This window comes from Phyllostomus discolor, chromosome 12, assembly GCF_004126475.2.
Source record: "Phyllostomus discolor isolate MPI-MPIP mPhyDis1 chromosome 12, mPhyDis1.pri.v3, whole genome shotgun sequence".
Lineage (NCBI taxonomy): Eukaryota > Metazoa > Chordata > Mammalia > Chiroptera > Phyllostomidae > Phyllostomus > Phyllostomus discolor.
The window spans coordinates 76,206,996-76,220,468 of NC_040914.2; the positions used below are offsets into that span (position 1 = coordinate 76,206,996).

Genomic DNA, 13,473 nt, shown 5'->3' on the forward strand with positions numbered 1-13,473 from the left:
CTGGCAGACACAAACTTGTGAACATAGTTTACAGTCTCCATTTTCTAAGTCTTTTTATTCTGGTAGGGTTTTTTTTTTTTTTGGCATAGATTTGAATAAAGCCCCTAAGTGTACATTCAAATGATAGTCCATTTTTTGTAACTGATGAGCAAAAGGGGCAAGGAAGTTGACATTTTAAAGTAATGATACAGGACAGCAATTTCTTGAAACTGACAGGAACTTGAAACCTCCTGCGTGCGACTTGGAAAATGTTTGCCATGAAAACTCTGAAAGCTGAAGATATAAAATAGGTTTCAAAACAAAACAGCTAAGTTGCTGAAACACTGAAGTTGTAGCAGGAATTGAAATGGGGTTATTCCTGCTCTTGTACAGCGAGCGGCTAAGAGTGTGACGCCTGCCTGGTTTCCGGTCCAGGCTCCGTCACCGACAAATGGTGAGAACTTGGGCAGAGTCTCACCTTTTCTGAACGTCAGTTTCTTCATCAGTAAAATGATAATAAAAGTAATAAGTTAGGGTTTGTGTGAATGAGATAATTGTAAACCAAAAAAGAAAAATCAGGTTTAGACTGTAGTAAAGAATAAAAGGCATTTATTTAGCCAAAAGGAGCTGCAGCCCAGGAGATACTGGTTCAGCCAGCAACCCAAATTGTGTTCCACTGAGACAAAAAGGGCTGTCTTATGTGTTGTCATTGTTGTTGTTATTGAATGTATTGGGGTGACATTGGTTAATTGTACAGGTTTCAGGTGTACAGTTCTATGATACATCATCTGTGTACAGTATTGTGTGCTCACCACCCTTCCATTACCATTTGTTTTATTGTTTTTGAGTGATGTGACAGTTGCTATTCATTATGTTACAGATAGTGCTGCTGCTCAATTATTAGAAATTGAGAAAAAATATATGAAGAACAGACATTATCAGTAGGAACTTTATGGTAAATGCTGACCATGCCACGTCATTTTGACAGTTCTTGAGAGCAACTGTCTGCTTCATCAAAAAGGGAACCCCAGCCCAGCCCGTCGCCCCAATCTGTCCTGTCTCACAGCAGCTCGTTAAGCATCAGCCTTTCCAAGGCGGGTGCTCCACCAGCGTTCCGTGCTGTAAGAAGCAGTGCTAGTCCACACAAGCAGTGGGGCTTTCTGACTGCAGGGAGAGGGCTTAAATTCTAGTACTGAGTCTGCTACAAGTACTTTGATTTTCTTGGCCCCAGCTTCCTTATTTGAAAAATGGAGATAATTCAATAATTATAGAAGCTGTAAGTCTGAGATCATGGTGCCAGCATGGTCTGGCAAGGGCTCCCTTCAGGGTTCATAGTGCCTTTTTCTCTGTGTTCTTACCTGGTGGAAGTGGGGGAGGCTGTCTTTTATTTAAAAAATTTCCCGCTCAGACGCTAAATTAGGTCTGTTTTATGTAAATAAGGTATCTACTTGTGCAGTACTGATTGGATAGGGCAGGTCTCAGTCCATAGGTAGAAAGTCAAAGCCAGGGTTTCCCTGCAGTGGCTGACTCAAACAATGTCAACAAACAGGGCGCAGCAAGGGAAGCCGAGGGTCTCAGCGCCCAGAGTAAGGGAGAGGCCCGTGTCGGGACACGGCCACGAGGCTCTCGTTGTTTAGAAAATCTGGGCCCTCAGTTGGCCTGGGGAGTCCATTTCCAGCAGATAAATTCCTTCTCAGGGCTCACATCGAATGAATCTTCCCAGGGTACACAGCATGCATATAGGTGTTTAGTGTTCCTTAATTCTCCACAACTCGGTGAGGTTTAAAGAATTAATATTAATGTTGGTGTTCCCTGTGTCTGGTATCAGGCAGGCCTTGTGATACATGCTGGGTGCACACCAGTTAGACCATAGGGTTCTAGGTCACCCTCAGGTCAGTGTCTTCAGGAACTCCGATGTGTGACAGCATCCTGGGCCTTCCCCTGGCATTGCATTCTTAGGTTTCTGTTCTGGCTTGTGATTCTTAACCGTTTTTCTTTTAGCATTCGGATTAGCAGCAGGCGACTAAGGAGATCTATAGGCAACAGCCAGAGGCTTGCACTCAGCTATGAGGCTCATTCTTGAATTCATTCATGTCTTAAACATACAAGCTTGACTGTGTACTGGTCATTCACCTCAGCAGTTGTGATGCACAGCTGAACAAAACAGACAAAAATACACGGACAACCACAGAACAAACTAAAGTAAAATAATCTAACTGTGTAATTGATGAGACGGTGCTATGTGCTATGGGGGAACAGTGAACAGAACAGACTTGTGCCAGGAGTATAAGGTTGTGTATAATTTTGTTGTTTTAAACCAGGGGCATCCATCAGAATCACCTTGGAAATTGCTTTAAAAAAAAAAAAAAGTCCCAGGCTGCCTGGGGTTGGGCCCTAGCTTCCCTAGGAAATTCTGATATTTCAGAAGTAGGGGGCTCTAGACTCTTGCTTCACTGATTTTGGTTAAGAACGCTGGTTCTGCTGCCTGAAGATTTTGGCTCAAATCTAACTTGGCCAGTTACTAGCTGTGCAGGCTTGGGCAAGTTGTTGACCTTCTGTGCAGTGAAGACACTGCAGTTTCCCCTCTGGCTTCCAGAATTGTGTGATTCCTTTCACACAGAGCCCCTGGGGTTGTCCTGCTACTGGGACTGTCCCTGCTGGAGTCTGTGGGGTTCTACACTCACAGGCACTGTCCACAGGGGTGAATGGTCTTCGTTTCACCCATCATGGGTCACTGGACAAACCTATAGGGTGTGTTTTACTTGTGATACTATGGGTTGGCGAAAAGGTTCGTTTAGTTTTTTTCCATATGATGGCTCTGGTAGTGCTTAGGTGTCTTTAACTTCATTGAAAACAATTTTGTTAGATTGTATTGTGACAGTTGTCACATCAGTGTGCATTTTAAGATTTTATTTATTTATCTATTTTTAGAGAGAGTGAAAGGGAGGGAGAAAAAGAGGGAGAGAAACATCAATGTGTGAGAGTGCCCAACTGGGGACCCGGCCTGCAACCCAGGCATGTGCCCCGAGTGGGAATCGAACTGGTGACCTTTCAGTTTGCAGGCCAGCATAAGCCACTGAACCTCACCAGCCAGGGCTTAGCCTGCATAAAAGAAAAAACACACACACACATCAACATTGATGCATTTCTGTGCAGCCATTTTAATATTGAAGATGGAAGAAAATACTTAACATTTTTAGCTTATTATGCTTTAGTATTTCAAGAAAGGTAAAAATGCAACTGAAACCCCCAAAAAGTTTTGCGCAGTGTATGGAGAAGGTGCTGTGACTGATCAAACATGTCAAAAATGGTTTGCAAATTTTCTTCATACTATTACATTTTGGCTAAATACCTCTTTGTTGTGGGGCTGTCTTATGCGTTAGAAGATGTTCAGCAGCACCCCTGGCCTCTACCCACTAGAAGCCAATAGCAGGAGATAGCTGACATACTCAAAGTATCCAAATCAATAAAATTATTGGTGAAAATGAAAAATGTATCTTTTATGGAAAAAACTAAATGGACTTTTTGGCCAACCCAATATATTTAGGCAAGAGTATTCAACTTATATAATTAGCATAATCTTAGAATTAAACAAGAATATTTAGCTTGTGGACCAGAAGTGCCAGAAAATCAAACTGCGTGGAACTTCGATGTCCAAGGAATTAAAGAGACAGTCAAAGAGAACAACCAGGCTGGCAGCGCCACAGCGCAGCTAGGAGTTTTGCCCTGCCTGGTGACTACCGAAGGCCACGCCCCCTTACAACTTATCAGGGGCCCCTAGCAAAGAAATAGGGCCAAAATGAAAGAACAGAGCAAAACCTCAGGAAGAGAGCTAAGAGAGGAGGATATAGCCAACCGATCTGACGAAGAATTTAGGGCCCTGGTAATCAAAATACACACAGAACTGATAGAGCTTGGTCAAAAAGTGAAAGAACAAATGAAAGATACCTAAAATGAAACAAAGCAAAATATTCAGGGAACCAACAGTGACAGGAAGGAAACCAGGACTCAAGGCAACGATTTGGAACAAAAAGAAGAAACCAGCATCCAACCAGATCAGAATAAAGAAATAAGAATAAAAAAAAAAAAAAGAGGCTGAGGAATCTCTGGGACAACCTGAAATGTCCCAATATCCGAATTATAGGGGTGCCAGAAGGAGAAGACCAACAGCAAGACATTGAAAACTTATTCGAACAAATAATGAAGGAAACATTTCCCAGCCTGGAGAAGGAAATCCAGGAAGCCTAGAGAGTCCCAAAGAAGTTGGACCCAAGGAGAAACACACCAAGTCCCATCATCATTAAGTTACCCAAGGTTAAAGACAAAGAGACAATCTTAAAAGCAGCAAGAGGGAAGGAAAGAGTTACCTACAAAAGAGTTCCCATGAGAATCTCAGCTGGTTTCTCAAAAGAAACCTTGCAGGCAAGAAGGGGCTGGAAAGAAGTATTCCAAGTCGTGAGAGGCAAGGACCTATATCCAAGAATACTCTATATAGCAAAGCTATCGTTTAGAATGGAAGGGCAGATAAAGTACTTCCCAGATAAGGTCAGGTTAAAGGAGTTCATCATCACCAAGCCCTTATTATATGAAATGGTAAAGGGACTGATCTAAGAAAAGGAAGATAAAAAGTATGAACAGTAAAATGACAACAAACTCAAAACTATCAACAAATGAACCTAAAAATATAAAAGAAAGAAAAACAACAAAAACAAAAACTAAGCAAACTAGAACAGGAACAGAATCAGAGAAATGGACATCACATGGAGGGTTTTCAGTGGGGAGGAGGAGGGGAGGTAAAAAAAGAAAAAAAAGAATATTCGGCTTGTCAATTAGCATAGTCTTAGAATGACAACAATCAGAACAGTCTATGGGTCTAGCTATTTCCCTTTTCCTTAATCTTGATTAAATTTTTACTTAATGAGCTTAAACAACATATAGGTAGAGGCATAAATAATGATTTTAAGATTGCAAAAGAATGAATTGAATACATAAGAAAGTTTTTAAAAACAAAATGACCAAGGAATAGATAAATTGATCAATGGAACAGAATAGAGAACCCAGAAATAGACCCATACATATATACCCAAATGGTTTTTGACAAAGGTGTAAAAAAAAAGTTCAGTGGAAGAAGGACAGACATATAGTGAATGGTTCTGAGCAATTGGGCAGCCACAGGCAAAAAAGAAAAAAACACTGATGTCAACCTCAGAGCTTGAAGAAGAATTAATTTAAACTGGATCACAGATTTCAATATCCAGTGTAAACCTGGAAAACCTGTAGATGAAAACACATGCGAAAATCCCTGGGTGCTAAGCAGACTTCTTAGGCTGGACACTGAAAGCATAAAACGGTAAATTGCACTTGATCAAAATAAGAAACATGCTCCATGAAAAACCTGCTGGGAGCATAAAAAGACAAGCTACTGCCTAGGAGAAAATATTTGCAAACCACTTATCTGACAAAGGGCTGGTCTGTAAAATAAAGTACTTTCAAAACTCAACAGTAAATAAACAGCCCAATTAGGAAATGAGTAAAAAATGCCACAGATACCTTACCAAAGAGGAGATACAGGAGGGCAAACAAGCATATGACATCTAGATGTTTAATGTCATTAGTCATGAGGGAAATGCAGATTAAAACCACAGTGATATACCGCTCCACACCTATCAATGGCTAAATAAGAAAAGAGCGACATCACCAAATGCTGAAGAGGATGTGGAGAAACTGGTGGGAGTATAAGATGGTGCAGCCACCCTGGAACGCACTTTGGCAGTATTTTGTAAAGCTACACATGTGCTTGCTGTATGGCCCACTGATCACATTCTTAGGCATTCATCCCAGAGAAATGAAAACTTATGACCACACAAAAATCTGTACACAAATGTCCGTGGCAGCTTTACTTGTGATGACCAAAACCTGCAGACACCTTCGCCTTCTGTGGGGGGAAAGGTTAAACACAACAGTCTACCTATAAGCAAACACCGTGCCATGGAAAACTGCAGCACCAGTACCGAGCGAACTGTGATATGTGCTACTGCTTGGATGACCTTGGCGGGCGCAGTGCTGGGTGCAAAAAGCCAGTCTGTGAAGGTCGTGGGCTGTATGATTCCATGTCTATAACTTTCCCAAAATGTCAGAACTGTAGGTTAGAACAGGTGAGAGGTTGCAAGGGATAGGGTGGGAGGAGAGGGTGGGTGTAGCACGAGGCCGCTCCTTGGTGTTGATGGAACAGTAAGTGGATCTGCACATGATGTCAGATGCATAGAACCACATGTGCATGCATGCACACGCTAGTGAAATCTGAGCAAGGTCTGTAGTCTTGTTAGGATTGTCCCAATGCTACTTTCCTAGTATTTTTACATAATTTACTTTTCTTTATTGTTGACACTAATACAGGTGCCCCCGTTTCCTCCACTACTTCCCCGCCTCCACCTATCCCCTGCTCCCTCTTCCTTCTGGCCATCACCACATTGTCGTCTCTGTCCATGGGTTATGCATTTATGTTCTTTGGCTAATCCCTTCACCTTCTTTCATCCAGCACCCACCCCTGACAGCTGTCAGTCTGTTCCATGTGTCCATGCCTCTGTTTCTATTTTGTTCATTAGATTTCACACATAAGTGAGATCATATGGTATTTGTTTTTCTCTGACTGACTTATTTCTCTTAGCACAATAATCTCCATGTCCATTCGTGCTGTTGGAAAAGTAAGATTTCCTTCCTTTTTTATAGCCACATAGTATTCCATTGTGTAAATGTACCAGCTTTTTTTTTATCCAGTCATCTACTGATGGGCACCTTGGGCCGTTTCCAGGTCTTGGATATTGTAAATAATGCTGCTATGAATGAATATAGGGGTGTAAGTATTCTTTTGAATTGGTTATTTCCGGATTCTTAGGATATATTCCCAAAAGTGGGATAGCTGGGTCAAAAAGCAGTTTTAACTTTTTGAGGACCCTCCATACTGCTTCCCACAGTGACTGCACCAGTCTGCATTCCCACCAGTAGTGCACGAGGGTCCCCTTTCTCCACACCGTCACCAGCACTTGTTATTTGTTGATGACCGCTGTTCTGGCAGGTGTGGGGTGACACTCATTGTGGTTTTAATCTGCATGTCTCTGCTGATCAGTGACTTTGAGCATTTTTTCATATGTCTCTTATCTGTCTGTATGTCCTCTTTGGAGAAGTGTCTATTTAGGACCTTTGCCCATTTTTTTTATTGAATTGTCTTTTTGGTGTTGAGCTGTATTAAATTATTTATATATGCTCCTATTTTGGAAATTAACCCCTTATCCAATGTATCATTGGCAAATGTATTTGTTTTCCCATATAGAGGGTTCCTTTTTCATTTTGTTGATGGTTTCTTTTGCTGTGCAGAAGCTTTTTAGTTTAATGTAGTCCCATTTGTTTATTTTTTCTTTATTTTCCTTACTCCAGGAGACATATCAGCAAAAATATTATCCCAAGAGATGTCTGAGATTTTACTGCCTATGTTTTCTTCTAGGATTTTTATGGTTTTTGTGGCTTTTGATATTGTACTACAGGTTATAGGATGTCACCACGGGGGACACAGGACTTGATATACTACTTCCTTTGTAACTTCCTGTGGATTTATAATTACTTAAAAATGTGTCATCAGGGTTCAACCAGAGAAGTGAAACCAGCAGGAGATAATGTGTCTAAGAGAGAGGGGGGCAGAAAGAGTAATACAGTACCGCCACGAGGGATTTATCACACAGGATTGGCTTACAGAGTTGTGGGAGCAGCCAAGCATATCTGAAGTCTAGGGCAGGTGGGCAGGGAGGGGAGGTCGTGTTCAGCTGGCAGGAGCTGGAGTCTCTTAACACCAGGGAAAGCCTAAACCGTCTTTCAGGGTTTCATCTGATCAGGCCAGGCCCACCCAGCATGTTCGTTCTTTTGAATAATTTTAACCAATTAGGACTTTTGATTACATCTGCAAAATCTCTTCATAGCAACATCCAGATTAGTGTCTGATTGAATGGTGGCCATAATTCAGCCCAGTCAAGAAACTTAATATTGTGACATTTTTTCCATATCAACCCTTAGATAACTACTTCATTGTCCTAGTGTGATATGGATGTCCCATAATTTTTGACAAACAAAATATTCTTTTGTACAATTTGAGGTTGACATAAATTGCATTAGTTGAAAGGTTGTAATTTCTGGCATACTGTAATATTGATATTTAAAAAACAAATATGATTCATTGCTCTTTAAATATTTTAATCTAAAACCATCATTCATTTAAAAAATCCCATGAATAGGCTCTTGACAGCCAGATTTTACATCGTTCCTTTGCTGTTTCACCTTTCAGTCTGTCAGACTCCTTAGTACCAAATGGGGATAGCAGTCAAAGCTAAATTAAACTATTTATTTCCTGCAACAGTAAGGCTCCGAGGGTTAAAGAAGTTTATTACAATTATAAATACACAGTTGAGCAAAATAATGTATTACTTTTGTTTATAATGAATTCTTAATAACCCAATATTTTGAATGTATTCTTCAGATAGATGTGGATTTAGTTTTAGTTAATCGCTGAACTCATGACTTATTGCTCAAAATGAGACAGGGTTCAGCACTGGTTTTATTTCTCTTTCTGGTTTTTATAGTTTTAAGTTCTGAGAAATGTTCCCATAAATAAATATGTGGGAGAGGAAAGAGTTCCTCAAGTCTTCAAGTTACATGCCAGAAATTGTTGTGGTCTATCATCAAAAATTACTTTTGATGATCTGTGAGCTGAATATTTAACTCGGTCCTGTCAGTGTTGTTGAAAGCGAAGAAGGGTTTGCCAGTGGGTCACCAGAGGCACCGCCGTGTTTCAGACCCGTCCTGGGTTCGCACCTCAGGCATTCATTTCCTGGATGGACAGTGCACCTGAGTGTAATCAGAGTGATTATAATTAGAGCGAGTATAATTAGAGTGAGAGGTGATTTTTTTTTTAAAGTGGACCAAACAATTTGACCTCACAAGGAGATAATTTTTAGAAAATAGTACATTCTGAAAGGTGAGGATCTCGACATTGAGATGCTGAGAGCTGCCCACACTTAGGAACCTCCTGGAAGTCTTGGGATACCTCTAGGGCTATGTTTATTCCAACATGAAGCTGGTTGCCTAATAATCTTTAGGAGAAAAGGTACATTTAGTCAAAACAAGCTGCCAGGTGGACATGAATAAACTTCAATCTGTGCATTTCCTGTGGGACTTCTCAGACCTTCAGTGCGCTAATGCCCACGAGGGGACTGCTGTGTGGCCCAGCAGCAGAACTTCCTTACTGTGACCTGCTCAGGGTGTGGGCATGGGTGTCGGCATGTGTATGGCATCCTGGGGGATGCTAGTGTTCCGCAGAATACACTTTGGGAAACACCAAAGTGTTTCCCAAAAAAGGCACACCTTTTTGTCTCTTTCGGTATACAAGAAGCATGAAATCATCAGCTGTATGTGACCAAGTCAGAGGCCACCTGTGTCACTTGCAAAGTCCTCAGGGTTTGGTGGTGACTTTAGGTGTCACCAAAGAACAAGTAGAATAATTGAACAAATGACCTTTCAGTGAAGTGTAGTGGATCATGCTCTTATTTCTGAAGAGCACCCCATGTCCCTGCAGTTTACTCAGGCAGGAGACAGTCTTTGTGTGCCATGGTTTGGGGAGGGGACAGCTCTGTGGCTGTGGCAGTGGGCTAGGTTTTCATGTGTGCTGTTGGCTACGTGAATCTTCTCAAGTACAGGCAGTGCTTCCCCACAGCTGTGTTTTGGAGAGTGAAGTCCAAGAACGACACTCTCTTCAGATAGCATTGCTGTGTGTATCAAGTGCTTGTTCTGGCACTCTGACCTCCACAACAAAGCAGACTCTAAAATTTCCTGGGGCATGAGCCCTGAGGGCTAGCGGTTAATGACTGAGAAGTCTCAGTGAGTGTACCTCTTGAGACAGGCTGTTGGCTACAGGTGAACATAGAGTGTTAACTTCTAGGAAGGTACCTGGTGAGGGTTCACTTCTTCCCTGTGGTCATCTTCCTTCGAAACAAAAACCTGAGGCCACTTGGTCACGGTTCCTGCACTCTCCCAGTGGAACCTGGAGGCGGCCAGTGCGGTGCGGCCCGCCCGCAGGCCCTCTGCTGTGTTTGCCCTTTCTTTCCAGGGCAGCTCTAACATTTTGGCACGATATTGATAAGTACAGTAGTTACAAAAGCCAAGATTTTTCCTGCAGGAATTCATTGGGGCAGAATGAGTAAAAATATCAAGCTGTTTTTCATGCAGGCATGCTACTTTAGAAACCTTATTTACTGTGCGTAATTTGTGACATCTAGATTTATTCTGCATAAAGGTTTAAATACTCCTTTCCTGTATTAGCCCATTGTACAAACTGAGAATACCAACAACAAGGAGGAAGGTTAAGTCTCTATTTAAAAATCCCCATCTCCTGTTTATTCTCTGCCCAGTGTAAGCTGTTTCCTCCTTTAAGTGTGGTTTCTCTTGGAGCCACCTCCCTTCTGTAGTGCTCATCACTGGGACCTGACTGTATTGAATTACTCTTATGCACTCTTACAATGAATGTTGTTGTTTTAAGGTCTTCTTTTTCTTTGTGATTCTTTTGTTCCCTAGCGTCGTCCCCCAGACTACAGTAATACTCAACAATGATCGGCAGAACGCCATTGTAGCCAAGATGGAAGACCCCTTGAGCAACAGGGCACCGGATTCCCTGGAAAATATCATTAGCAAGTCAGTAGCCACAACACTATTCCCCTTTTCACTGCCACTGCCACCATGATGAGTCCCCTAGAGGGCAGATCAGTGTTCTGAGCTGGGCGTAGTGGGGCATTTCTGTCCTCACTCGGGTCGGGCACGTAGGCACAGCCCACAGTTCTTTGCGGTTGGAAGGTCTGTGTCAGGCTGCGGGCTGAAGTCCTGCCGGGTGAACTGGAAAAGAGCGAGAGTGCGGGGTTCCGAGGGAGGCGGTGTTTGGGACTGTTGTGTCCGGTGTAGTGTGTGGTGTTGGGACACTGTGCTGTGTTTTCACAACAGTCAGTCAAGCCTTATCCTCTTACCTGTTCACGGCTTACTCACATCTGTCTGTCTGTCTGTCCAGCAGCATGTCAGGTGAACAGACATCCTCGTGTAAGTTTGCTAAGTGGTGGAGACACTTGGAGGTGGTGGCTTTTTTCTCACACCTTTTTCTTTTGAGACATTTTGAATGTGACCTTTGTCAGAGATGGGAGTGCATAAAGGGCTGTGTCGCCACCCTGGTGTGATGGTGAAGTGTGCAGCGGGTGGCCCTAGGGGCTCAGCTTTTCCTGATAAGGTGACCCTAAGAGGGCTCTTTTGCTTTTTGTTTCCTACCCATGTCTTCTCAAAGTTCTGTTTTGCCTTTTCTCTCAGTCTCCTTTTCAGACTGTTCCTCTTCCATCTGTGTCCTATTTTCTTTGTTGTTGTAGCAGGGTCTCTGGGAGCCCAGCTGTGCTGCTGAGGGCCCGTGTGCTGGGGTGCAGGGAGACAGGGCGGTGAAGGCCGGGTGTCTGGGTGCTCAGTGGCCGAAGAGGTCCGGCAGGTGGAGAAGAGGCAGGGTCAGGCATGCCTCTGGAATGGCTCGGGTGGAGTTAGCCGTCAGAGCCTGAGCCTTTTAGACAGGCCTCTGTGGAATGGAGAAAATGTAATGCCCTTCTCCGGGTAGGGCAAGGATTCAAAACACAATTTGATGTGTAAATAGGGAAATTGTGCTTTTCTCCTTTTTCTCAGTGCATAGCAGTCCACGTGAAGGGATGTTGAAAGGGTCATTAAAAAGGCAAGTAGCATGTCTCTGGATAATCTTTTCTTTTTCTTTTTTCCTTTTTTGAGTACATTTCAGAGCTGGACTGTGTCCTGCTTTTGTGGCAATATCTCATTGTTCTGTGCAGGGTCCCTGGTGGTGGTGAGACTGTTCTGTCAGAGGTACTTGACTGGCTTTTCAGACCCACTTCAGTGTTTTCGTGAGTGGGAGTAATCGGGAGTGATAACTGCATTTTCAAAGGCCGAGTCATTTCTAGAAAGTCTGGGTCAATGGAAGTCTCTAGCCAAACTTCTTAATTTCGTTTTTCCTTTGAGATAGCCTTAAAAGGTACTTTTCTGCGAATGTCAACGTTTGTAGGAGTATCTCAGACGACAGCGTTTAGGCCTTGCGTCACAGACGCTGTGATTTTAGTTCATGGCGTAAACACTGTTTTAAACATGGAAAAGGAGATACAGTTTCCTCCAACCCTGGACTGTTCCCTGGCACTAAATGGCTGTTAATCTCGGTAGAAGGCGCTGCGTGGGAGGACCCTGGCCCGCCTCCCCGTGCGGAGTTAGTCTCTGACCAGGGAAGGAGAGAGGAGCGTGGCAGGGACCGGGCTGGTCTCTGCTGTCCGCTGCGCGGCTCTCACCACACTGATGCTGTTTTTGTTTCCGCTCAGCGCGGTTCCCGGGCGTCGGCAGAACACCATTGTGGTGAAGGTGCCGGGGCAAGAAGACAGCCACAACGAGGACGGGGAGAGCGGGTCCGAAGCCAGCGACTCCGTTTCCACCTGCGGACAGTCGGGAAGTCAGAACATAGGGAACAACGTCACCCTCATCACCCTCAACTCCGAAGGTGCGCCCCCAAAGCCTCCCTTCATTTCCTGAGTAGCAGTGCGCCCCTCGTCTTAGAAAACGAATATATGTTTTTGTTTTTAAAAAGTGATGAAATATAAAAATGATAAAGTGAAAATAACCTGAAAAATTCCAACATCCAGAGCTCTCTGTAAATCATCTGGGATTTTTCTATGTTAACGTACACACTGATTTACAATTTTATAGTTTGCTTTTTTCCTTGGCGTAGTAGAAGTTTTTCCACGTTAATACAGATTTACAGAATCATTTTCAGTCCATTTCATGTATTTAGTCAAGCTTTGGAGGCATTCTAGTGATGGACAGTTGTAATTTGTAGCCGGTGGTATAACTGCTAGTGGGCTCGTTGTCTCGGACAGTAGGTCGGGCCCTGTCTCTGAACTGATGAGGGCCTGACGTGGACCCTCAGGGTGCCTGCACATTCCAGTCCAGTCCACGCCACGCGGCATGTTGGCTCTCCGGGGAGACTTGGAGGGAACAGCGTGGCGTGGCCGGTAGCCTGTGAGTGAACCCGTTTCACCCACACCGGGGTTTCTGTCCCTCCTTCCTCTTTCCTGCCTAGGCCTGAGGTACACTGTCCCCTGTCCCCTGGTCAGTGCGACTGGCCTGGTGTGCCCTTCGAAGGACTCTGCCTCCTGGTACTTTGTCGTGCCTTTGGGGGCTAACTCACTGCTTCCTACACAGTGGTCACTACAGCATGAGGAGAAAGGGGAGAGCTTGGACAAATTTAGTGTTGTTATTGAGGTCAAAAGTCTGAAATTTGTTTAATAGTAGGAACTTGTGAGGTTTTTCTGCTTCTATGGCTAAGTCGTTGATTTTTCCCCAAAACAAAAGGTAGAATTTCTACTGAACAAATATTTTCCT

At 43.4% G+C, this 13,473-nt stretch overlaps 1 protein-coding gene across 1 annotated transcript in view; it reads left to right on the top strand.

The window, feature by feature from the left end:
• LOC114488252 (BTG3 associated nuclear protein) overlaps positions 1-13,473 on the top strand; it is a 123,724-nt gene that overhangs the window by 48,566 nt on the left and 61,685 nt on the right. Inside the window, 3 exon segments of the mRNA XM_028501939.2 lie at positions 2,448-2,454; positions 10,594-10,710; positions 12,417-12,592. Of these exon segments, the coding sequence (XP_028357740.1) occupies positions 2,448-2,454; positions 10,594-10,710; positions 12,417-12,592 (300 nt within the window).